General features: G+C 40.1%; 1 protein-coding gene across 3 annotated transcripts in view; it reads right to left on the bottom strand.

Annotated features, from left to right (window-relative positions):
- Window positions 1-26,299, bottom strand: part of Ctnna3 (catenin alpha 3) — a 1,449,584-nt gene that overhangs the window by 1,113,370 nt on the left and 309,915 nt on the right. For 2 of the 3 annotated variants that reach the window (XM_034524718.2, XM_076917155.1), the window contains exon 6: window positions 23,821-24,084. In XM_034524718.2, the coding sequence (XP_034380609.1) occupies window positions 23,821-24,084 (264 nt within the window). Of the gene's footprint in view, window positions 1-23,042; window positions 23,209-23,820; window positions 24,085-26,299 lie in introns of those variants that run through there. The other variant, XM_034524719.2, reaches the window with a different exon arrangement.

Here is a 26,299-nt window from a genome sequence, read left to right as displayed (position 1 = left end):
ATGCTCTTGATGTGGACCCCGATATTTCTCCATTTCCTCTAGAGTGCTACTGTTTAAAGACTGGGGCTTCTAAATAATTTCAAATTGTAGCCAGCTAACCAACTAAAAAATGTCCTTGGCCCGATAAGAGTTTTAAAACCTGTTCTTTTTTCTGGAGAGAAATGTACTATTAAATATAAATTAACTTGAATATTCCTAGCTAACAGGGCTAAGAATAAAATTGCAAGCATTAGCCTAAAAGTGCCACAGAGAATCATGATTTTGGATTCCACATGAAGCTATGTTGTAAAATAACACAATCTAGTGAGGTTGTATTGATGTATTTGTAAATGTATATGTATGTATATGTATAGTGTATATGTATATGTATACACACATATGTAGATGGATAGAGATAATAGATAGATGATAGATTGATAGATGGATGATAGATAGATGATAGATAGATACTCTAGATCACTATCTAAAAGCTCTTCTAATAATGATGGGATTTTCTATACTGACCATGGTTTGATATGGTAGAATAGCCAGGGCTGGTACAGATAAGAAGTGGTTTTCAGGTTTTGTTTAATGAGGATTAATTTTAAGTGACTACACCAGTGACCAATCTAGTGACCGTGAGTTTTCATTTTCATTTTTGTGGCACGAGGTTCTTTTGCTGTCTCATCTCATGCAAGTTCTAGCAGTTGGAACTTGACATTGGGCTGATGATGCCCGAGCCCCACAAGGAGGAGTGTGGTGCTTCTGTCCTACCCTATGTGACTTTGGAATCCTTTCCTATACAACAAAATAACTGCCAGTGCCTGTCTAGACCTCCAGAGGGTGATGTGCTATAGATGAAGGGACCCTCTCTCAGGGGCTGCCAAGATGGTTCATGAGTAAGAGTGCTTGCTGAAGGGGTATGAGGACATATGTTCAGGTCCAAATAGAGACAGAAAAATCCAGTCAGCTAGGGTGTGGAGATAGTACGCATTGGTGTGAAAGCAGAAACACGTATCAGGAAAAATCTGAAAGGAAGAGTGGAGATGATTAACAAAACCAATATTCATCCCATCCTGCTAGTTCAGCTAGAAGCCAAGAGAAGCTGATTTGAATAAGTCAGCTTGGAGAGGAGTTAGGGCAAAAAACATCTGAGTTGAACCAGCCTGCTGGCCTGCGTTCTGAAAGAGCTAGAAAGGATAACCTTATACTCAATAAGCCTCCACCACAAGAATTACCTGCAAATAGACGTTACTTTTACATTGCTCCGTTTCACAACCCAACAGGGTGTAAATGTGTGACTGGAGACTTCAGTCTCTGGATCCCATGCCTTTGACTTTAAGACCAACTGTGGATAAATCATTGGACCGGGAAGGTGACCAATTTTCATATCTTCTTGCTTTACTAGGCACATAATGGCGCCTTCAAAAGTTGACCAGGAAAGTTATTAAGCTGAGATTATTTTTTATATTGCTTACTTGTATTTATAGTGCTTTGGAAATTTTACCAAAAACAACAACAAAACCTTCTTTTTCCATTGAGACTTTAATGGTCTCATACGTGTGTGTGTGTGTGTGTGTGTGTGTGTGTGTGTGTGTGTTTTAACTGGTAAGGAAAGGACATGGGAAAAAAAGAGAAGTAAAGGAAGGGGAGAAAAAGGGGGCAGGAGGAGAGTGAAGAGGGTACTGAGGAAAGGGAGGGCAAGGACAGAAGAGATTTTAAAAGAGGTCAGCACAAGAGCACAGTGATTTGCCACCAAGTCCAATGACCTGAATTCAATCTCTACATGGTGCAAGGAAAGAACTGACTCCCACAGGTTATTCTCTTACCTCCACAGATGCAATATGGCACATGCACACTCACACACACACTTGAACACATATACATTACCACATTCATACATACACACTAAACACGCATATACAATCACACACAAACACATTCAAACACACACACTGGAACATACACATACACTCAAGCACGCACACACAAACACACAGACATACTCAAACATACACACTCAAACACATACACATACTCAAACATACACACACACTCACCCACACTTAAACATACACACTTGAACATACACACACACTCAAACATGCGCACACACAAACATAGTCAAACACACATACTCAAACACATACACATACTGAAACATACACACACACTCATCCACACTCAAACACACACACACACACAAACATGCACACACAAACACACAGACACACACACACTCATACACAAACAGGCACACACAAACATACAAACATACTCAAACACACATAGACACACTCATACACACTCAAACACAGACACAGTCATACACATACACACATTCAAACATGCACATACACACATAGACATACACTCACATACACAAACACAGACACACTTGAACACACTCAAAAACATGCACACACACATAGATACCCACACTTACTCAAATACACACAGAGAGACACACACACACAGAGAGACACACATACATAATTTTTAAGAGAGATTTTTAAAAGTCGAGTCTGTTTCAGTAATGAAGATTGCTTAAAGCTTTTGTGTCATGTGCAGTTGCGAGCATGGAAGCATGGGTGTAGCATGGAAGCCTGGGTGCGGCTGTGCTTACCAAGACAGCAGAACATTTATTGGGTGGTCTATAGATGATCAGCAAGGTAAATACCCAAGGATTCCTTCAACTACAACCCAGCTCCATTACTACAGAAGACTTTAAAAGCCACTAACTTTTCAGGCAGTACCCAATAGACATCTTCCTAAGATTTTGCCATACTCTTAAAACTTTGATAAATGGGGTACAGAACAAAACTAAAAGTGTAATTGGTACATCATCTACACAATGAAATTATTTCTCAAGTGGAAACTGATCTGATACAGTGCGATATTATTTGAGTGCAGATGGTATGTTTTAAATTTAGCTACATATAATGCCATCAAGGAAATTCTATCAGTGGTCTCCATTCCAGATTTTTCCAATCAGGCTATTATAAAGAATAAAAATAAAATTAAAAAAAAAAAAAGCAACCCAGACTTACCATTATGTCTGCCAGGCAAAATTGTGATATGGACCCTTTCTCCCTTTTCCCTTGTAGACAAAGGAAAAAGGAATCTGGAGATGAAAGCCAGCATTCAACAAGAATGCCTTGTCTGGAGACAAGCAGGTATACTGTCGGGATGGCTAAGGGAGAACCATCTTGGGTACCCCTGGAAACTAAAGGAGGAAAGGATGGGCTGAATCATATTCTGTAGTCAAACAGTTTTCGAATTTATTTAGGTTTGGGTTTTCCAGTAGGTTTGGGTGTGATTTAATCGCACCCACAGTTTAATCCCTGTGGTGTGGGATTGAGGGTGACTTGGCCTACGGTTGGACCTTTAGGAGGAATTTGTATGTCTTTAACAAGAGTGAGTTAGTGAGTCAGAAGAACTGTGTAGAAAGTGCTCTTCTCAGTGCTCCCTTCCTGCCATGGGAATTCCCTCCCGTCCTCTCCCTCCTCCTCTTTCCATTTCTCCCCTCCTGCTCACGAACCTCCCTTTTCCTCTCCCCCACCTTTTTCTCCCCCCCCACCTTATTTTTTTCTCACATTCTCTTCCCACCCTTGCCTTTCTACAATAAAGGAATCCCCAAAGTCTAAGGAGATTCCAGTACTAGCTCTCGACCATGAAACCAAAGGAAGCCTCCTTTAAAAAAACAATTATCCAGCCTCCAGTATTTTGTTCTAACAACAGAAAGTGAAATAAGACACCTGCTATTCCCCATCTGAAGATCAGATGAGGGAAAATGCCAAAAGACATACTGAAATATAGGAACCAGAAGTGAAAAATGACTGTTTCTGGGCACAGCAAACCATCTAGCTTCCCCCAAAGAAAGGATTTAAAGGAAGGCAAGGCAGTGTGAGGTTTCCCTAAGAAAACACAAAATTCTTCCAAAGTTGGAGTTCTCTGCTGATATGCCTCTCCATCAGTACAAAACACAATTCTTCCTCTAACCCAGAGAATTTCTAAATAATCTGTTTGCCAAATCGTAGCTTGTTTACCTTAGGTAAACTGACCCCCATCTCCAACTCTACACACGCTGAAGGCCAGGAAATAGCGGTTTGCATCAAGTCAAACGTTTCTTATTCTTTCCCCTGCTTAGGTGATTTTTCACGGTTCAAGACCTCTGAGACACCAAGAGACCATGGACCAGGCAGACAACTGATACTCTGCCTCCAGCTTTTCTGCTCATAAATCTTCCTGACATCCAAAAGGAGGTCAATACACTCTTTGTATTCATCTGCTCGATAACTATGAGATAAACACCGTACGCCTTACACCTTATTGCAAATAATTTTAGTCTTATGCTTAAATCAGAAACATTCAAATCCTCATTATTAGAAATTGTCGGTCAGAGCAGACTATCGGCACTGCCTTTTGTGTGACATGTCGCATCCTATTTGTTCAGGAGGTGTCAAGTAACCTAGACCAATGCTCCTGACTCTGGATCCCACATCTAATGGCGGTAGCTTTTATTACTCAGCCTAGCCAGTTAAGATAGTCCTGCTCTGCCTTTGTGATAAGCTGGGAAATAGGAAAAAACATAGGAAGGAAAGAGAGCCCCTCACCTGGCAGTCTAATGGGGGTCCCTCACCCCGCAAAGAGAATTCTAATACAGCTCACAACATCTGGTTAAACTCTGGGCTCTCACAGCATGGTTAAACTCTGGGCTCTCACAGCATGCATACACACACGCACACACACATACATACACACATACACACAAAAGAATGCATTTCATTAAACAGCAACCCTCTCTTTGAGAACCCCACACCCAGGCTCTTGTGTGTATATTATTTTTACCCCGACCTTCTTTCTAATTTTAATAGACTCCACTTGTACTTCATTTCTGCATCAAAGCCAAGGACCTAGTTTTGCCAGAGTTGGGAGTCCCTAACAAATTGAGAGTACTTCTTGTTGCTTGGAGCAACATGTCAAGCTGTGTGACTATCCCTGGCTGCTGGCAGGCTTATATGAATGACAGCATTCACATGCCTGTGACAGCAATGTGAAAGATTTGTTCTATGCATTCAAGAAGGACCTATGAAGCTGTGAAGATGACTTGGCAGTCAAAAAAAAAAAAAGTACTCCTCTTGCAGAAGACCTATGTTCAACTCCCAGCACCCATAGGCAGTTCAGAACCCCCTGTTATTCAGCAATGAGGGATCCAGCTCCCAATTCTGCTCTCCATGGGCACCTGCACTTATGTGTGCATACCCCCACACAGACATATATGCGTGCATGTAATTTGTAAAATAATAATTTTAAAACTTAAAAGGAAAACTCTGCCTTCTATAGAACACAAGGTTTCCATGTGATACAAATGAGGTTAATCTACCTCCCACAGTGTAACTGCCTTGCTTCAAACCCCATAGATACCGGCAGGCTGCTTACCAAATATAACCTCCAACAGATGCGCTGCAGGTCCTTACATCTGCACCCTATACATTTACACAAGCTGCTTCTCCATCTGCAGGACATAACATATGTCAGTTGATTGGCTTACAGTGGGCTTGGAGAAGAGTCAGGCAGAGTTGGCAGGAACCTCAAGTCTACTCCTTGCTTCCCTTTTTCCCTGATGCTCTGAGGCTTTGGTCTTTGCTCTTTTTTAATTCTGGCTGCTAAATCAATCATTTGGATTCAGGCGGTCATTCCTGGCTAACAACACTGAAATCCTGCGAACATCTAGCTTGTTCACAGTCCAAACCGCTTAGATGTCAGTAATCAACTTCAGCTAATAGGCTTCACTCTAATTGAAATTCCATCCTGCATCTGATGTGATGAAAGTGGGGCTTGTGTCATGTGATGGGTACCAAGCAAAGTAAAATTCAACCTGAAAATGGACAAAGAATTTTCCAGGAGCACCTGCCTGATTTCTAGAGCTCTGTGCAAAATGGAACTGTGGAGTTACTGTTGCAAATGCATTTTGGGGACAGGGAGACAACCTCAGTTCAATCCCCAGAGTCCACATAACAAGAAAAAAAAAAAAGAAAACTAGGTGTAGTGGCATTCATCTGTAATCCCAGCATGCCTATGGTGAAATGGGAGGCACAAACAGGAGAAAAGGCCCTGAAATTCGCTATCCAGTTAACCTGGAGTGCATAGCACAACAGAAAAAGGAGGAGGAGAAAAAGAGGAGGAAGAAGAGGAAGAGGGAGAGGAGAAGGAGGAAGAGGAGGAGGATAAGGAAAAGGAGGAAGAGGAGGAGGATAAGGAAGAGAAGGAAGAGGAGGAAAAAGAAGAGGAGGAAGAAGAAGAGGAGGATGAGGAGGAAGAGGAGGAAGAAGAGGAAGAAGAAGAGGAAAAAGAGGCCATCTCAACAAGATGGAAGGGAAAACCCAGCTCTCAGTATCTGTCTTCTGATCTCCATATATGTTCTATGGCATGATGGCATATGTGTGTGTCCCTGTGCATGTATGCATAAGTCCATATGTATATGCATGCATGTACACACATATGGGCATGTAAGACTCTGACAAGCTTTAGCTACCCAGGATACCCCCACCCCCAAGGAACCACGAGATCAATGCAAAAGCAAGAGGAGTTTATTTTTCCAGCATACTGGGGTCATCCTGCATCCAAAAGGAGAGGAAACGACTTCAAGCAGCCTGTTCAGCCAGTTTTTATACAGTTTTCAGGGGTAGAATAGAGAAACAACCACTAGGCACAATGTGATTGGCAGAACAGTGTGGCTTTTAAGCTGATTGGTCCTTAGGGAATGAGGTAGCAAGAGCTTTCCTTTTCTGCCTCGTGGGGGGGGGGTGAACAATTGTTGACTCGTCCTGAGGAATGTGTCTACATGCTTTGTTCCCCCTGTGGTCTTTCTGGGGAATGTAATTCAGCCTCTCCCTTCTGGAGGTGGGGTACCTACAATATTCTACAACCTCTTCCAGGGGGTAAGGGTGCCTATGGGCTTCCAATGACCTCTTCTTTCTGGGAAGGGGGGGGGGGTCTGGTGAAATTTTCCAAAGGCTCTGAGCTGACCTCTTCAGGCACACACATATAAACATACATACATACATACATACATACACACACACACACTTTTTTCAAAAATTTAAATGCATTCAGAATTTTAAGGCAGTGACATGAGATAAACCACACCCAAGACACCTTCTTGTAACTGAACCCTATGTAATGTTCACAGTTACCCAACAGCAAAGCCCTGGATTTTTAAAGAAAATCATGATAAGTATGTACCCACACATGAGTACACATGTGTACACACTACACACACACACACACACACACACATATATACACACACAAAGAGAAAGGCATATTTTCTTGCATGCTGATTCTGTTTTATAAGCTACTGGTAATATTTCCTTCATACTTAATAATATTTTATCATATGGTTTTATTTTTGAATTGATAGAGGCTAGACGTTTCACTCTTTCCCCTGGACTCAGGGAGCAAACTTGAAAGTCCCACTCTCATATTATAGCATAAAATTTAATTGGGGTTAAAAATATAATTGCCTACCAATGCTGTTGACTTTACTGTAGATACTAAAACATACAAGTAACATTTAAATGGGATGGCTTGGTAGCTGGATTTAGGCAGCTCAAATTCTAAAGCTCAGCCATGAGCACCTGCCTCTAACGAAATCTCTGAGTGCTAAACTCCAGGAGTGGTTTGACCACTATGTGATGTAATTATATATGTGTATAATTTATACATAATTTATACATATGTATTATAATATATATATATATATATATATATATATAACATCCAAAGACACAAAGCCTAATGCTATCCTGGGACCTTCACTTCTAACTAAATTTCATCAAACATTTTGTCCTCGAGCATCTCTGAAAGTCTCCATTCTTCATACTTTGAAGGGAGTGAAAAACAGATTCCTCCAAAGCCAAAATGGAACTTGCAGGACTGAATGCTACCAAAAATTATATCTGAATTTTAAGGGTGGGGGTGAGATAGGGAAATTCTATATCGTCCTAGCCATCTTAGAACTCACCATGTAGACCAGGCTACCCTCAAACTCACAGAGATCCACCTGCCACTGCCTCTTGGCGCTGGGATTAATGTTATGCACTACCATGTCTGGGATTTGTTTAATGTAAAAAATGAATTAGTGACTCGTGGACTGCTTAACTTTCCTTGGTTTCAGCTTATAATCTGAACATTTCTCTAATGGTCACCAATCCATTCCAAACAAGGTACTCTTTCCAAAAAACAGACCATGCTACAATTTTTTAAAGCTTTCTAGACAACAGGAACTAAGAAAGAGTGGATATAATTAACTGTGCATGGCACAAAAGTTAGGGTCAGAGTCTGACCCTAGTCCTAAAGAGGTGGCTCAGCTACTGACACTCAGGGGACCAACGAAAGAAACAAGCACTGCTACAGAGCAGAGGACAACTTATTCAATGTGGCCACACTGGGATGAGGAGGTTGAGGTGTCATCCCCAAGTCCATTTTCTGGGCATTGACATGAGGTTTAGGTTGAAGCAGAGAAGAGGTACATACAACTGGGAATTCCTGGTCACAGTATGGTTCCATACACCATCAACTCTGTTTCAGTCTGTCCCATACAATGGTCTGACATATAGAGCCGTGTGGGATCTCTTTCCAGAAGACAAGCCCTCATCCCCTTTTGGCTGGCATCAGGCTTCAGCCTTTTTCAGCTTGGGTCTCTGAAGGAAATTTCAAGTTTCTTGGGGACCGCTGTTTCAAAGGAAGGGCATAGTATCTCTTTATGATACCTTTGTTACTGGCAGGACAGGACAGCTATAGCCAGAGTATCACAGTCAATTACATAGCAAATGTAATCTTCCAAAGGCTTCATGAGATTCTAAGCTATTTACAGATAGAAAAGGGAGGCATGAAACAGACTTCCTGGAAAGAAGCTGTGACCACAAGAGCTGATTAACTGATGATAAAGTCGATGATATCGAGAAACTAGAATGTTCTAAGTCCAGAACAAAACCATCTTGGCCCATCTTTATCATTAATAGCCATTTACTTTCCTTTGAAAATCTTTGGGACTATAGAAACTGTTCAGAATATCCAAACGCATCCCTAGTGTCTACCGACCAGAAGGCTAAGAGTGCCATGAGAGAGCATCTAAGGCCTACAACCAAATAGTCGCCCGCTTTTCGGCAACCTACCTTCCAAATGTTCCTACTGATGAGCTTGAACTTGATGTATGGTTTTCATGAGACTGTTACTATTTTGGAATATGGAATAACCCAGATCTCTGTTCCCGGGCCATGGTCAATCATAACTTGTCCCCAGAATAAGCTATTTGAATGCCCAGATAGTAAACAGCTTTGGGGGGGTGGGGGCTTTTTCCCTTACTTTATATCATCTATCTTTGCCTGGCCTCATTGTCCTACTTGTGGTATGATGTCACCATTCTTCCAGGAACATATCCTCCTGATGCCTACGCTCTCGTGGCCCACTTCTTCCCTCTTACCCACTGGAGTGCTCACATTTATCCATCCTTCTGTACTCATACCTACCTGTCTATTTTCAGCTGTGTTGGGTGTGGTCCCTTTTGCCCTTTATTTGGAGTACTACCAAAATTTCTGGACTCTTTTTTTTTTTTCCTTTCTCCATCCTTGCAAAACCATCTGCACAGCGTGACCATGTTTAGTCTTTCCACAACATCTCTTTGACTTCGTCCCAACCCTAATCAAATAGTCTTTATTAATAAAGCTCAAATTTGTTAGTCTACCATCCAGTATGATTCCAAAAATGTGGTTTCCAAGCCTGGTTAGCCGCTGCCCTCCTGCTATGGCTAACTGTCATATAGTGTTAGCGGGAGTAATCTGCGAATGTAATTTCATTAATGCCGGAAAGGGGAAATTCAGTCCTCTCTCTGATAGAGGAAAATATGAACTTAGAAATTTGATTTCTTTATGAAGAAAGCAGGCTTTTGTTAGAAGAAAATTATAAAGCTAATCTCTAACTTCAAAGTCGGCAGACACATATGCTGAAATGTTTTAATTACTGTTAAAAGGAAAGCTAACTGCACAAGCCTCTGAACCAGAGTAGACTGATGTTTGCGCCATGAATCCCATGTGACTGTCTCCAGGAATTCTTACCCCTGTGCTGTTCTGTCCATAATGGTAAGCTCTTGTGTGAAGAATTTCTACTAGCTAAGGATTCACTTGGCATTGAATAATATTACTTAGTCCTTATTTTTACCTACCCAAGTTGTAAATGCTTACTTAAAGGCATTAGAGTTTATATAATTTCTTTTATGTAACTATGAAAAGTCATTAAATAGTCTATCCAAATCTTCCCATCTTGTAAGACCTTACTTGGTTCTTTTCCATAAAGCTGCGGCTAATTGCTTCTTGCTATAAGAGAGCCTTAGAATGGAATGGATGGAATCTATCTTATATCAATTATGCCCATGCATGCTTAGGAGAGACCACCTCTGGGATGTTATGCAAAGAACAGTTAGTGTACTTGTTTCATTATAGGAGGAAAGAACAAGAGTAAATACAGATTGAGAGAGAGAAAGACAGAGACAGAGACACAGAGACAGGAAGGGAGGGAGTTGGGAAGGCTAGAGGAAATAGACAGAGAGGGGAGAGAGAGAAGAAGAGAGAGAAAGAGAGAGATGAAGAGAGAGAGATAGAGAGACAGAAAGATAGAGAGACAGAGAGACAGAGAGGATAAAATAATTTCTCTAGGGCAAAATGGAAAACCCCAGTCCCTAAAGGCACCACCATTCTCTTCCCAGCCTTGGTGTTGGAAAAATTTGCCACTGTAATCTTTTCCTTGTTCTTGGAAATATCTGCAAATCTTTTTCAGAGCTACCTAAGCTTCTTGCCTACTTTTCAACCCTAGAATGTATTTCTCAAAGACCCTAGAGCCATCTCTTTGAAAAGTAACCATCAAAGGAGGTAGTGTCCCAGTCTTTCAGGGACTGTGGGAAGAGAAGAGCCTAACTCCTTCAGGTATCTGATTCCAGATTACAAGATCTTCTTCCTGTTTTAAAAATAGAGAGCATGGTTTTCCTTTGAACAAAACCAGAAAGCAAACATAGCTAGTGATTCCAATCACTAGGTGATTTGAAATAAGCTATGTTTACAAAACGTGCTGTCAGGTCTCTTACTTAAAACACAGTACTTGCCTTATTTGCTTGACTCTAATTTGCATGGTGCCTATTTCCATGCCAAAGATTCCACAACTGGAAATTACATGCACAGAACTCATGCTGACCTCCCAGAACTGTTCACTAGCTGTGTGCTCTGCGTGCCTTCACATGGTGTCAATTGCAGGCAGGTAACTGCATATAAAAAGACTTCTAAACAGAGAAATACTCCCTCCATTAGCCTGTGATTTAGGCAGTGTACTGATTATTCTTAGCTCTGGCACATACATTCAATTCCTAGGACAAGATACTATTTCTAATTTCAACAAGGCACAGAACAATGTGGAAACAGAACAGATACCTAACCAGTATTAGTAAAGAACTGATTGCCTCAATACTCATATACAAATACTTCATATGAATTTGTTTGGAGGTCATAGAGAGATGGCTCAGTGGTTAAGATCACTGACTGCTCTTCCAGAGGACCTGGGTTCAATTCCCAGCACCCACAGAGCAGCTCACAACTGTCTGCAACATCCATATCTGACACCTTCACACAGACAGACATGCAGCCTAAACACCAGTGCATATAAAATAAAAATAAATTGTTTAAAAAAAAGAATTGGGGGTATTTTTTCTATCCTCTCTTTTTTAAGAATTTCTTTTAAAAAATCTACCATATATATGTGTGTGTGTGTGTGTGTGTGTGTGTGTGTGTGTGTGTGTGTACATATATATATTTCTTTAAAATACATTTCAGATTTTATCCCCTCACCCCATTCCCCACCACCACCTAGGAACCCCCTATCCCGTCCCCCCTCCTACCTCCAAAAGGGTGTGCCCCCCACCTACCCCCCCCTTCCCCACCCTCAAATTCCTTCCCACTCGGTGTTCAGCCTTTATGGGACCAGGGATCTCCTCTCCCACCCATGCCCGACAAGGCCATCCTCCCCTAAGTATACAGCTGAAGTCATGGGTGCCTCCCTTTGTGCTCCCAGGCTGGTGGTTTAGACCCTGGGGAGCTCTGGTTGGCTGGCACGGTTGCTCTCCTCTTGGGGCCACCAACCCTTTCAGCTCCTTCAGTCCTCTAACTTCTTCATTGGGAACCCTTGATCAGATCAATGGGTAGCTTCGAGCATCCGCCTCAAAATCTACCATTTCTTAAGTCTGGGAGGGAAAATATACTTGTCATTTTTATCACTAGCCAATTAAGAGGTTTTTCTAAGCTTGATGGCAGATTCATTCATATTCTACAATACTACATACAACATGTGTCTAATAATCCCAAAAGGCCAGGAACAAACAAGGTCTGTTAATGAGTATGCACGCATTTTGCTTACAGGGTACTTAATCACTTTCATGTTTAATCATCAAGAGAAAGGAGATCATGTCCGTCCTCGTTAGGTTAAAACTTATTACGTGTATTAAAATCTCACCAGGTTCTTAAATACCAGCAATTCATTATCTTTTCAACAAAGGTATTATATGTAATTATTTGTTAGTACTGTGCTAGTCTGTGAACAATGTAAATATGAGTAAAATATCCATCTTCCATTCATATAACTAACCAGCTACAAGAGAAAAATACTATATAGACAGACAGACAGACAGACAGACAGACAGACAGACAGACAGACAAAAACTCAATATAATGGTCCATCCTTTGTCACACAGACTATTGTTTGGAAGGAGCAATTGGTATGGGGTGTCAAGGAGAAATCAGTCGAGGTTATACCTCTCTTAATTCCTGCTCATTTGACCTCTTACAATTTCTCTAGCTTGGCAGGTGAGTTGCTGGCTTCTCCAGGATCAGAACAAATGGACAGATAAATACCGAGCACTACAGACACTGTGCTGGGTGTGTCTGACCACCCAGCACAGTAGTCCAGATGGACACAAACAATGTGGCTGCCTCTGTGCTCAGATTTACCCTGCTCTGCTGCACTTCCTTAAATGTCACCATTGAGTACACCATTTGTAAAGAGAATGTATGGATAAGCACAATAATAGTACAGCATACAGTATCAATCAGCTTCTGAAAAGGATGTGCCCAGTAGCTTTAAACCTTCCACATCCCTTCCTGTCCTAGGTTGTGCACGAACCCTTCTGCTTCTCCTCCTATAGCTTACCATACACTTGTCCCATTAAAAGTATGTGTTTGCTGTATGTGTTATGCTTAATGTAAGCATAAAATGCTGTGTGGACTCAACTTCTTGTCCCTTTGGTAAAGTGTTATGGTCTGTTATTATCCATGCTAAATATATTCTTAAATATATTCATATATGGTGTATATACACATACATACACATGAGTGTGTATATACATACACATACATACTTCAGTCATTTCTGTACCTTACGGGCTCATTTCTAATCTTAAAGAGAATACTTACCATGACTTAAATTTAAGTATGAACTTCTCCGGAGAATTTTATTAAATCCTTTATCAATTTAAGAAAATTCACTTCTGCCCTTTCGTTCCAGGAGTTTTCATTATACTGAGGTTTTCAGACGTTTTCCTGATCAATGAGATAATGTATTTTTTCTCTTTTAGTTGGTTAGTGTTGGTTAGAATATCTCATCAGTAGATATTCTAATGACGAGCTGGGATCGCCTTTGTGAAGTGACTGTCGTGGGCCTTTTAAACAGTCATGGGTAACTCACCCAACTTTGCTTAGGATTTTGTATTTTATTTCCAGCATTGGGTTGGCGTGCAAATATCCCTCCCTTACCTAACAGACATGGTGTTACTTGGTATTGGTTTCTTTCACACTGAGCACCTACTGATGAACCAGTTTGGGTAACTCCTGTTTTTCTGAGAATGTTTCCATTTCATCTGAATTTCATCTTTATCTGCACAGATTTACTCGGCATACTTCCAGCCTCTCTTCTTCCCCGGTGCAAGCATCATGGGTGACACATCTCCCTCTGAGTAGATCCCCTCAGGCTGTTCTAGTTTCTCTATCTCCCCATCTAGGTTGTCTTGTTTCATTTCATTTTCAAGTATAATTGTTCATGAACCAGGAGATAGATGTGCTTTGCAAAAAGGATCCAAATAATGGGACAATTTCACTTACCACCTCAATAGCTTCCTAAGATGCTCGTTAAGCGCTACTTCGTTGAGAGGCATCTGCTTACCAACAGGTTTTTGTTGTTGTTGTTGTTGTTGTTGTTGTTGTTGTTAATTCCCCAGGCATCATTGAGAAGATTGTGTTACAACCTGGTAAGGGTTAATCTTGATTGTCGACCAGATTAATTGACTGATTGGTGGAGCACTTTGCTGAGCGTGTCTGTAATGGCTCCTCAAGAGATGATTGTACCCTCGATCTCTGATATATTGAATGGATGGATATCTGTGTAAGGTGATGGTGGCATCAGGAGGTGGTAGAAGTAGGCCCCTGGAGACCCGTCCTTGTGGGTTATCTCTTGCCCTGACCTTTCTACTCTGCCTCCTGGCTGCCATGATGAAGAACTATTTTCTGTCCACCATGTTCCTTCTGACCTGGCAGTCTGAAATGTCTGAACCTTAAGCCAAAATAAGTATTTTCTCAGGTCAATGACAAAACCCAACTGATACAAACCCCCTTGGTGAATTAAACTAGCAATCTATTGTTACAACTGTTTTCAGAGCTGTGTCTGCTTTATTTAGTTGTGTTGTTACTAAATAATACTTCTTATTTTTGGTGGCACAGCTTCCCTGTGTTAGGCCAGGCTTGGCTCAAGTGTACCCTTCTCCTGCCTCAGATTCCAAAGTCCTGAGATTACAGGCCTAGGCCACCGTACTCAGGTACAAAAGAAAGTTTCTTTTTCAGCTTCACTGCAATCTGTGGAAATATACATTTCTCTACTAATGTCATACTTGGTACTTAAAATGTGTATTAGCTATGAAGAGTATTGTCTTCCATAGTTCTGGAAGATTCTTTGTTACACTTTCTCTCTTCTATAGATCATATTAGGATACTTTTAACCTGCTACACTATCTTGCATATTAACTTATTTTTGAAAATAATTTTAATTCTGTGTCTGTGAAAAATTCTAAGCGGCATTTTCAAATACCTTTCTGAGATTACCAATCCTCTACCTGATTACCTGATAATCAACTGATAATCATAATTACATTTTTTTCATTTTAGACAATACATTCTGCTCATTTTTTTTAATCCTTTTACTCCTTCAACACTTTTATAGTTGTGATAAGTAAATGAAAGAATCGTGCGTTTAACAGCTAATTTCTGTTTGGTATCTTATGATCTCTGTGTTTGTAATAGAAAGAGCTTTCTCTGCAGTTTATGCCTTTTGTCAAAATCACCCACAATGGTTTACTTTATTCGTGTGTTATGAGAACTTATCTTCTTTGAAGATGTATTAGAATTTTTTGAAGACTGGGCATAAAGTTCAGGATGAATCTGAGCTTGCTTCTGCCAGGTCCCTTGAGGTATTACCGAGATAGGACAACTTTAAATTAGATTTTCTGCTGAGGTTTAAGAGGCTACACAGATAATATAATTTCTGACCCAAAGTCCACATAAGGATAGGATCCTGGTTAGAAATTTTCCTGGTGCATTCTGTTCTTTGGAGGTTTAGAGGCTGTGTGTGTTCCTCTGGGCTACACCCAGAGCCAAGACTAAGCAAGTCAAGTTTTCTGACTAGTTCTTGCCATAGGGGCCAGTGTTTTCTTCATTCATCCAAGGTGATGATCAAACCTTAAAGACTACCAGCTTCTTGCAAAGGCCTCCGATGTCATCTTCCAGCTAGCAGAATGGAGTTTTTGTCCTTCACCCTCAGCCTGTCTCTCAAAGTTCAAACACCAGGCTTTCACTATGAAGAAATTCCTGCATATTCAGCAGAATTCTGTGGCTGAGTTAGTATAAATTTGACATTTCTTTCTATCTGCCCTTAAGGAAAAGACTCTTAACAGATGGACTGTGTATTTTTAAAATATTTTACCCATCATTTTAACTACTTTTAATTCCCTCTATTTCTGGAAACAAAAACATGTTTAAAGATAGTAATTAGATGAAGTAACTCTAGATAAATGAGTGACAGCTACTGTCTTCTGAGTTCTTAAGTGCTTATCGAATTGACAGAGGTCTGGCTTTTCATTGAAGTGAAAACATAGGGCAGAGAGAACCATGTTCACCCCAAAATTACTATGTATAATAAAAGGCAGCACATCTTAAAAATCACAGAGAGCCTAGATTAAAGATGGGCAAGCTCCTCGGAGAAAGAAAGAAAGAAAGAAAGAAAGAAAGAAAGAAAGAAAGAAAGAAAGACAGACATTTTTTTCCTCTTTGTGCTGTCACATTACAGAACGATTCTGACCAATGTATCTCTTCAATTTACTTTCTTGGTTTCCACACTATAAATTCATGGTGCTATTCAAAGCTAAGCCCCTTATTAAGTATCAGTTCAAGTTGGAGAAATGAGGGGGGAAAAAAGAGAAACATGGTGTTCACTGTGATGCTTCTGGGGGAGGTAGTGTGTTTGAATGTGCTTATTATGTTGATGTTCACTTAGCAAACGCTATGTGTAATTGTTCTGTGCACCTGGAGATAGAACTAAAGAAAGTCATGTAATGGAACATGAAAGGTTTTAGTGAGGTAAGGGATGAAAGGGTGGGGTAGAAGAAAGAATATAAGGAGAGACAACTAACACTAAAGATATTCAAGAAGGCCATACTGAAGCCTAGCTCTGTAGATGCTAAATTATATACAGTACATAGATGTCAAAAATTTTAAATGGGGGTTCCTATCATTGAGAGAAAATGCCTCCTCCAGTCATTCATAGGCTATCAATAAATTAAATAAACAGATAGATCGATGATAAATAGATAGATAGATAGATAGATAGATAGATAGATAGGTAAATGCCTAGTGCCAGAAGTGAAATACCTTTTTTCTAGTTTATAATCAATAGAGTACCATAGAACATTCCCCCCAGAAAATTACAAGCTTTTTCTATTGCTCTTGGTTATTGTTCAAGACTTGATGATAAGATCTTATTGCTCAAGGATATTAGCATATACCTTGAGTCTCAGAACCTAGAGAAATCAACCTTGACATTTTGTTCCTGCTGGCTAGCATCCATAGTGCTAGAAGTTTCATGCACAGAAGAAAAGCAACCAATCATCTTACGAACCATGATCCATGCAAACTACAGTAGTGACAGACCTGGCAAGATATGCTCACTCTTGCAATGGTGGCACAAACGTTATGGACATAACCAACCACTACTGGTTGGATTTAAGGACTGACCATTCCACATGATGCCATTAACTAAACCACAAACAAACAAAAACAAAACATGACTAGCTAGTGAAGAACCTAATTATTCTGCAAAATGGACATAGTAAGTAAACCTGCCCTCTAGGTTTTATTATTATGCCCATAGATTAATGGTTCTTTCTATACTCATCAAAGACATTTCTCTTTGCAATAAATGATAATACCATTACTGGTTACAATGTTACAACAGGTTAGTGTGCAGAGAATAAGAAACTGTTCTCGGGTCTAAATGGGACATCTATATCATAGTCTCCCTTTTCCCAAGAGGAAGCATAAAAGATTTTGTGAGCCAGATGTAGTGGATGTCCGCAACAAAACAGGATTTGCTAGACCTGACTGAGTCAGTGCAACTGTGACTGCTTACACGAGACCCGTACAAGGTCAAGCCATCCAAAACCCCAACACAGATGGGGGGAGATCATGATGTCCCACACCTAGCTGAGGAACTATTGTCAGTTGATGGCTGCTGGAGGATAGAGTGTCAGTTTTATACAGGGATATTATATCGTAGAGGTACTATGCTCTGGTACACCTACCTCTATGTACAGCCAAGGACACAGAGGAAGCACATAGGAAGTCTGTGGCTTTAAAAACAGAGAACATAAAACTGGGAAGGAAACGTGGTCCAGAGAACAAGGGATGAATTAGAGGGTAAAGAATAAAAATAGATTTAATCAACACACATTTCATGTGTGTGTGTGTGTATGTGTGTATTTCACATATATATATGATTATCAATAAAAAATATAAAACTATATATAAAGTAATATATAAAGGAAAATAGAGCATCTCTGAAAATAAAATAACTACACACATGTCCTTTGATATCATCAGCTTAAAAGACACACGAGAATAACTCCTATGATGATTACAGGTTGTCTTTTACCATCTACAGGAGAGTATGTGTGCATTACTAGACTTCAAGTTTTCGTGACAATTTTACTGGCAAAGTTTCCTCCTTAATGACGTTTTCAAGATTCTGTTCATCTACAATGTGACACTTCTTGACTTTCATTCAGTCACAAATGCAGAAGCAACGCTCCATAATTTACACTCGCCTTTCCAATAAGTCAATCAATTTACAATGTACAGTGTTCTCATTCAATTTCCATTCTTTTTTCCCCACCGATTAATCTCAAGTTTCAGACCCACGACCAGCCATGGCCAAGAATAAAAGATTTAGCAGAAGTTTTAGCTTGGTAGCTGTTGGGGAAGTGTTCTGATACATTTTCACACTATAAACATTTAATGAGTCTGGCTCCCGGCAGAGTATTTACTACATCCATTTATTTCATAGTAGTATATTTGTAAGAGCAAAATAGAGCAAAGGTTATTTCAGATCCTCTACCAATATAGCTCCCTGTAAATAATATAAAGTACAACCATTTAACTCACAAAATTATTGTTAAAAGGTTAAATGTTCGGTAAATTCTGTTTTATCTAGTTCAGGCAGCTTTGGCAATTATTGGTAACTTGGATGTACTTTTTTTTTCCAGGCATTTTGTTCTTAATCCCTGTCTTTGACTGCAGCTAAAATTCAGAAGTTGTTAGGACAGTATTAGGATCTTGGGAAAGTATTTTAGGTCTTCTGCCTGCTTGTTCAGGACTGAAGGAGCTGAAGAGGTTTGCAACCCCATAGGAAGAACAACAATATCAACCAACCAGACTCCCCTCCCTCCTAGAGCTCCCAGGGACTAAACCACTAACCAAAGAACCATAGAATACACATGGAGGGACCCATGGCTACAGCTGCTTATGTAGCAGAGGATGGCTTTGTCGGGCATCAATGGGAAGAGAGGCCCTTGGTCCTGTGGAGGATCAATGACCCAGTGTAGGGAAATGCCAGGGTGGTGAAGTGAGAGTGGGTGAGTGGGGGAGCACCCTCATAGAAGCAGGGGGAGGGGAAGGAGGGTTTGTGGAGAGGAAACTGGGAAAGGGGATAACATTTGAAATGTAAATAAATAAAATATCCAATAAAACAAAAGAGGTCTTCCATTCTTGGAAAGGCCCTTCTCTATGCTCCGTCCTCTCCAACCTTTGCTATGGCTTGCCTATCACACTAGCCTCCAACTAACCTGAGAGACCAAAGGTGTTCCAGTGGAGGATCGACTTGGAAAACTTTGGGGATAAATGAAGCCATTTGTGGAAACATCTCTGGAAACAAAATCAGTTTAACACTTTGGAAAATGTACTTTACAATTCCACCTGCCCAGGCCTCTGGAAACTTCCATCCCATCACAAAAAGCACTTTCCAAATACAGACCGTTTTTACTTAATGATCCATGGGCAGCGTTTAATCCACCAGAAAGACTTGGTTACATTTATAACTTCTCTGATGATTCATTCATTCAAACTAAGAACCTTATCATACATTATACCAAATTTTAATCGAGTGCATTAAGTTCTAGCTAGGAAAACTCAAGATGCATACAGTCACAAATCCTTCTGGAATCAGAGAGATTAGACACATACCCTGCCTCCTTGCATCCACTACCTTCCTGATTTGCAATAGATACAACTTAGGTTGCAATTTTTTTTTCAGTAAAGAAAAAATTAAATTTTCAATGGTGACAATGTAATAACCAAGTGAATAATTTATGTAAGATGTTTAGCCGGGGGGGGGGGGGCGCTAGAGAAATGGCATGGCTGTGTACTTACACAGAGGACCAGAGTTCAAATCTTAGCACCTACTTAACAAGCCAGGCATCTAACACACACCAGTATCTCCAGCCCCAATGGGAACAGAGATAAGAAAATCAATGAGGGTTACTGATTTCAAGTCTAGCCGTGAAAATAAGAGTTCCAGGTTTGGAGACAGCTTCTACCTCAAAGGAATAGGTGAAGAATGATAGCATCTTTGCCTGATGCTCTCTTCTGGCCTCTATTCACACATCCACACATGTATGCCCCCTCACATATACAGAGAACTAAATAAAATACATATTTAAAGCAAAAATACATAAAAGTAATCTTGAAAACAGTTTAGTCAACCAGAACTATTTTATATTTTATTTTATTATTTTTAAAAATTGGGTTTATTTGGAGAAAAAAATTTTTTTTAAAAATTAACCTGAAGGATGATTTTTATATACAATAATATCTGCCAAATAATGTCTACAGATTCTTAATCATTTTCATAGAAGGTCCTTTATGTTAATTTTGTATGTATTTAAGAGCAAACATAAGTAGCTTCCCTTCATTTTTATTTCAACAGGGAGTAGACTATAACTGCTTTCTTTTGGATGCAGCTATCTGGAAGGAAAGCAGACATGAAGAGGGCAGACTACCTTTTCATTGTCTACAACAAATGGTTTTTAAAAACATTCAATTGTTGCTATCTCTCTAAAAGCCCCTGTCTAACTACAAGACATTCAAGTCCTCTGTATAAGTGATCTTCTATGCCTACTGCTGTAGCATGTTAAACCAATCCCCTGCACAGCTGGCCTAGGACATGCATATTAATACCAAGTTACTGTTTTTTTTTCTGCAAATGCCCTGACTTCCCACAGTGGGTAAGCTTGCCATCTGCAGAGCTGACCTCTACAAAGCTGCACATCAAAGCAGACAGGTTAAGCTACTATGTTGCAACAGAAACCAAGACCTTGTTCTACAGTTCTTTTTTTTTTCCCCCCATTATCTTTTATTTTTGAAGGAAGCCAAGAAAGTAGCCCTCCTAAGAAGAAGAATCACACATGGTCTAGGTCATTATAAACCCAAGTACGGGGGATGGGGGACATTGAAGGAAACCTGTGAAACCTTAAAACACCCAAGTCCAGGCTGAAGGCCTCCAACTAAAGTTCCCCTAATCAGTGCCAAAGTCCATTAGTTGAAGCAGCCTGACCTCCAAGGGGGTGAAGGCGGGAGCAGGCAGACCAGAACAGGAATCAAAGAGATCACAAAGCTGGATCACAGTGGTGATTCTGCAGGTCACAGCTTATGGTTATTAAGAGAAAATGCCTTTGAGAGCAGGTGTGTGACTTACAGACTGCTTTCGGGGGACCAGTAGTAGCATCAAGAACAGTAAGTGACCAGAGTGACAAGGTGCCAGAAGAAGGCAGATAGATAGAATTTGGAAAGGATGGTGTTTGGAAGGGATGAAAACAGAATCCACAAGACTGGAGTTTCCCATGATTCCCTCCTCCAGTGAATGAACATTCATGTGATTTACTGGAGGTTGAAAGGTTTCCCCTACCTGGTAGAAAATAACTGATCGGCTATGATGAATTATTTCAAGCTATGATTAAGTTTCCCATTTATTTTTGTCTTCAGGTTTTATATTTTATTGATTTAGGATCTAACACTTTACTGGTATCTAGCTGCTTTCTTCTCATATCTATGACTGGTCTTAAAAAACGAGATCTTCAGTTTTATAAAGATAAGACATCAAGATATGTATATAATACACAGGACTATCTCGAGTTTATCATAGGGAAGGAACACTGGGTGACAGGGATCATTAGTTTCCATTAGAGTCTCTTTTTTTTAACCTTATCAGACAATGAGTCCCTAAACTCCTCACATGACTGAGTATTTTATGCAATTTCACATGAAATTCATATAATAATCTGGCAGCTGATAATATTGGATTAGAAATGAAGAGTCTGATTAAAGACATTTAATTAAAGGGAAAGCAATTATGAGCTTGATAACAAAAACAGTGTGGGTGTTATATAAGTTGTGGAGTTGGGTGGGGTTTTTTTTGGTTATCAGTAAAACTTTAGTGACTTTAATTATAGATATTATTTTCATTATGGAAAAAAAATCTGCTTCCAAGTAGTCTCTGTAATGATGCTAAGACTGAATATTTACCATGCATTGCTCTAAACATTCAAACCTGATAGGTTCATAGGTATTGTTGCCAAGGTTTCAAATGTAGCAAATGCCACAGCTGACATATAAATCCAGGAATGAAACACTATACTATGGTTATACTATGTTACCTCTCACTAAGGAGCTTCCTGTTGGAAACTTGAAGGCCTGATAAACACCTCAACTTGTTCAAAATTGAGTTTCTGATCTTCTTCTGATAGCTTTGCCTATAGCCTTCCTATGGTTAATGAAAACCTCTTCTATCTAGTTATTCGATTAAAACTTTAAAATTAAGCATCTATGCTATTCATGATATCTGATAGCTACCTCCTGCTTCCATGTAGGAGTCACTATCAAAATTGTGGACAATCTGATACACAGATCTATTGTCCTGACCCCAGAGTTTATGATCTTCACTGGGAAGATGATATATATTCAGCAAGTGAGAGATGTAAAGGCCTGTGTATTTCAACGTAGGGAAGCACACTACAAACCGAATGTTCTCTAAGTACCAGCTGTTGGTTGGCCCAAGCTTTGTAGGTCTGTCTTCCAGGCAGAACTTCATCCTGTCTTTTTGCCTCCCGGACATTAGTTCCTAATAGCATCGGAGACCATAAACTCCACTCTGTGTTGCTAGAGGATTCAGCATGCAGCATCCGCTGTGACTCCTCCTCTTTGCTCATGCCCAATACATCCATTCTATCATTAGCTAGTTGACTCCTACGTACACAACTGAGCCTTGCTGCTGCTGGCATGACCATGTGAGACAGAGTGGGGTGATGCACATAAGGTAATTGGTGACTTTGGGTTCTGACCATAGCCTCTCCCGCCTGGTTCCCAGCTTCTCACCTTATCGGCATTTAGCCTGTGCTCCTGTGGTGCTAACATCATTCCTTTAAGACATAAGCCTCAGTGTGTTTTTTAGAAAAGCCTTGTGAAGCGTCCCAGTTGTTCAGAGGAAGAGCTGGCACAGCCTGTTTTAGCTGGATCCCATTGGCTCTTTACCTGAGCTGTGAACTTCCCCCCCTTGATGACTCCACCAGGTTCCTGGCTTCTATGCTGTCACAAACACAGGGTAAGTAGCCTTGAGCCTATGCTCTAGATCTCCATCTGATCCTGACTTAAACTCCTTGAATCTTTGAGGATGCCTCACCCCTTTATAACACGCTGTGCTAGTTGGTTATTTATAATGGTTAGCATGCTTTTTGCCTACGTGCTCCTGCTAAGATATAAACCCTTGACAAAGGCACTGACCAGATGTATTCCCAAGCACATAGAATGGTGCCGATAATAAATATTGCATAGTAAATAGATCCTACACTTTAGAAGCTGGTCTGTGTAAAATAAAGTCTTGACTAGAATCCCAAGCAATTCCAATGTAAAGGCTTCTTAAGCAGAGGAGTGCTGAGCATGCTGATAGGAAATCTTGCTAGTAATCAATTCATTGGAAGACCCAGGAAGGTCACTGAGATTGATTAGCGATAAAAATAAAAGTTCTCCAGACTTCACCATAGGAACTGAAAATCTGAGTCTGCTTACTTGTACTGAGACATTCGGTCACATTGTTGGCGCTCTCTCTCTCTCTCTCTCTCTCTCTCTCTCTCTCTCTCTCTCTCTCTCTCCTCACCTCTAGCTCATCGAGAGCACTTCCCAGTGTCGCTGCCTGAGGTTCAGGAGGTGCTGGCACGTTCTGGATGCCCTGGGAAGCATTTGAAATTACATCAAGAGCATTCTGGATCTCTTCACAGACGGTGTCCTTACTGGCTTTGAGCGAAGCGACATCGGAATGTTCCAAACATGCTGAACAAATTGAATGCAGGAGGGGGGAGTTCTCCTTCAAGGTGGCCCGGGCCCCTGCGATTTCATCCCTCTGGCTTGGAGATTTTAGGTCCTGAAAAGATATATTTAAAAAAAAAAAACTTACTACTGGTTATAGAAGAAAGACATATTACATAGATGCTTCCTTGGGGCAAGTGAGATAGGATGAATCTAAAGACAATAGGCAGTAATCTGTCAGAGTTAATCAAGAGTATCAGGGATCTCTGCAGTCCTTCAGATTCTGAAGTTCTACAATAGGGAACGGGAGGCAGTTCATAGGTAAAGGCCACAGTGGTAGAGAGGTATCCCTGGTCAGCTGTATATGCATTATCTTAGTTTTGATTCCTGTTGCTGAAATAAAATACTCTTCACAAAAGCAAATGTTCAGAATTGTGGTTCATTGGGCTCAAATTTTTAGGTGAGTGTCCATCATTACAGGGAAGTCAAGGCAACAGAAACATGAAACAGATGCTCACATGACACCATGGTTCAAAGCAGACAGTGCTGAGCTAACGCATACATGCTAGCATTGGGCTCACTTCCCCCACTCTCTGAGAGGTAGAAGTCATTTCTCAGGGGAATGGTGCCACTCACAAGTAGACAGGCCTTTCCAATATAATTAACATGATCAAGCCAACCTCCACAGACTTGCTCCCAGGCTGGCCTAGACATACCCTCATTGAGGCTCTCTTCCCAGAGGGATCTAGACTATGTCAAGATGATAATTAAAGGTAATCATCACACCCATATAAGTCACAAAAAACTCTGACACATTACTAAGCACATTATCAGGAAGCTTGAATTACCAATATTCTGTTAACCTATCCCAGGGATATTATTTGCATTTAGCTTTCCATTAAAACAAACCTGGTGAATTAAAAACACTACATTAAAAACTTTTCACCATTCAATTACCTTTTTCTATTTCATAAATGCTAACAAACCAGTCATCTGTTTTTCTTTCTTTGATATTTCTCCAACAAATAGCATACCCTAGTCATTGGGTTAGAGTCCAGGAGTACAGATATGAGCAATCCCACCAGACCTTTGATTTTTTTGAAGTTTCATGTTAGGGGGCAGGAAACTTATAGACAAGCAATAAACTAGGCAAACATAGAAACACATCAGTTCCCAGTGATGAAAATATGAATGAAATTAAAAGTAAAATATAATAACAGCTTGAGTCGGAAAGAGCTTTAGTGGGAACAGTCTGCAAGGATGTATCTGTGGATAATGGCCGTTTGAAATAATTCTCATTGCAAAGTACCACAGACAGAAGAGGGGAGCCACACACATAAATGATGGCTGGCTAAAACTGCTTAGGATGCAATGGAAACCAAAAACCAAAAAAACATTTGTCAAGCACTACCTTAACCAAGTGATGAAGGCTGACATCATCAGTGATATCACATGGATACATTATGACACAAAAAGTGTCACTTCTGGAGTACTCTCCAGAAAGCCATAAGCCTTACCTAATGAAAAGCAAAACACATAGGAGTAGCCTGGGAAGCATCCTGCATGCCACATGGGCTGTTTTCAAATAGACGGTACAAGTTTGTAAAACAAGGAAAAAATATTGATAAATTGTCATAGACTAGAGCAGAATGGGGACACGTGACAATTACATGCAATGCCATTCTCTAGACTGAATTCTAGAACAGAATAAAGGTATTTATACAAGCCGGGTGAGTCTAAACACAGGCCATTAGTAGTAGTAAATAGTGACATAACAATGTGATCTCTTTGTTGGGACAAATGTTAAGATAATGAAGAAATCTACAAGAAAGTAATTCTCTATTCTGGCATGCTTTTTTTAAAAAACCACATTATTACTCTCACAAATATTCTTAGAAAAAGCTACCAAGGGACATGAACATTTATCCTAGTTCATGCATGTCATATGTGTACCTTCCACAAAATTTGTGAACATTTGATAAATGAGATTATCTCATTTTTCAAAATGAGAAAGTGGAAGTTCCAAGACACTAAGCATCTTTAGGGAAGGCTCAGACCAAAATGGATACATTTTGTTTTTTATAGCCGGTTAATGTTACATCCTTTTCTGTTCCAGAAGGGTTTTCTTTGTTACACAAGAATAGAGTCTGTATTTATATGTCCCACAACCTATAAAGTACTTCTACTTGGCCGCTTAGTGAGCATCACCCTTTTGGGTGAAGTTTGTCATTACTAGCCCTGTGTTAAACGAGTAGATACTTAGCACAAGGGAAAGAGATTGGTGAAAGAACAAAGATCTAAACTTAGGTCTAAACCTGTTACAAACACTG

This window comes from Arvicanthis niloticus, chromosome 20 (assembly GCF_011762505.2).
Source record: "Arvicanthis niloticus isolate mArvNil1 chromosome 20, mArvNil1.pat.X, whole genome shotgun sequence".
Classification (NCBI taxonomy): Eukaryota; Metazoa; Chordata; class Mammalia; order Rodentia; family Muridae; genus Arvicanthis; species Arvicanthis niloticus.
This window is presented reverse-complemented; position numbering and strand designations above follow the sequence as displayed.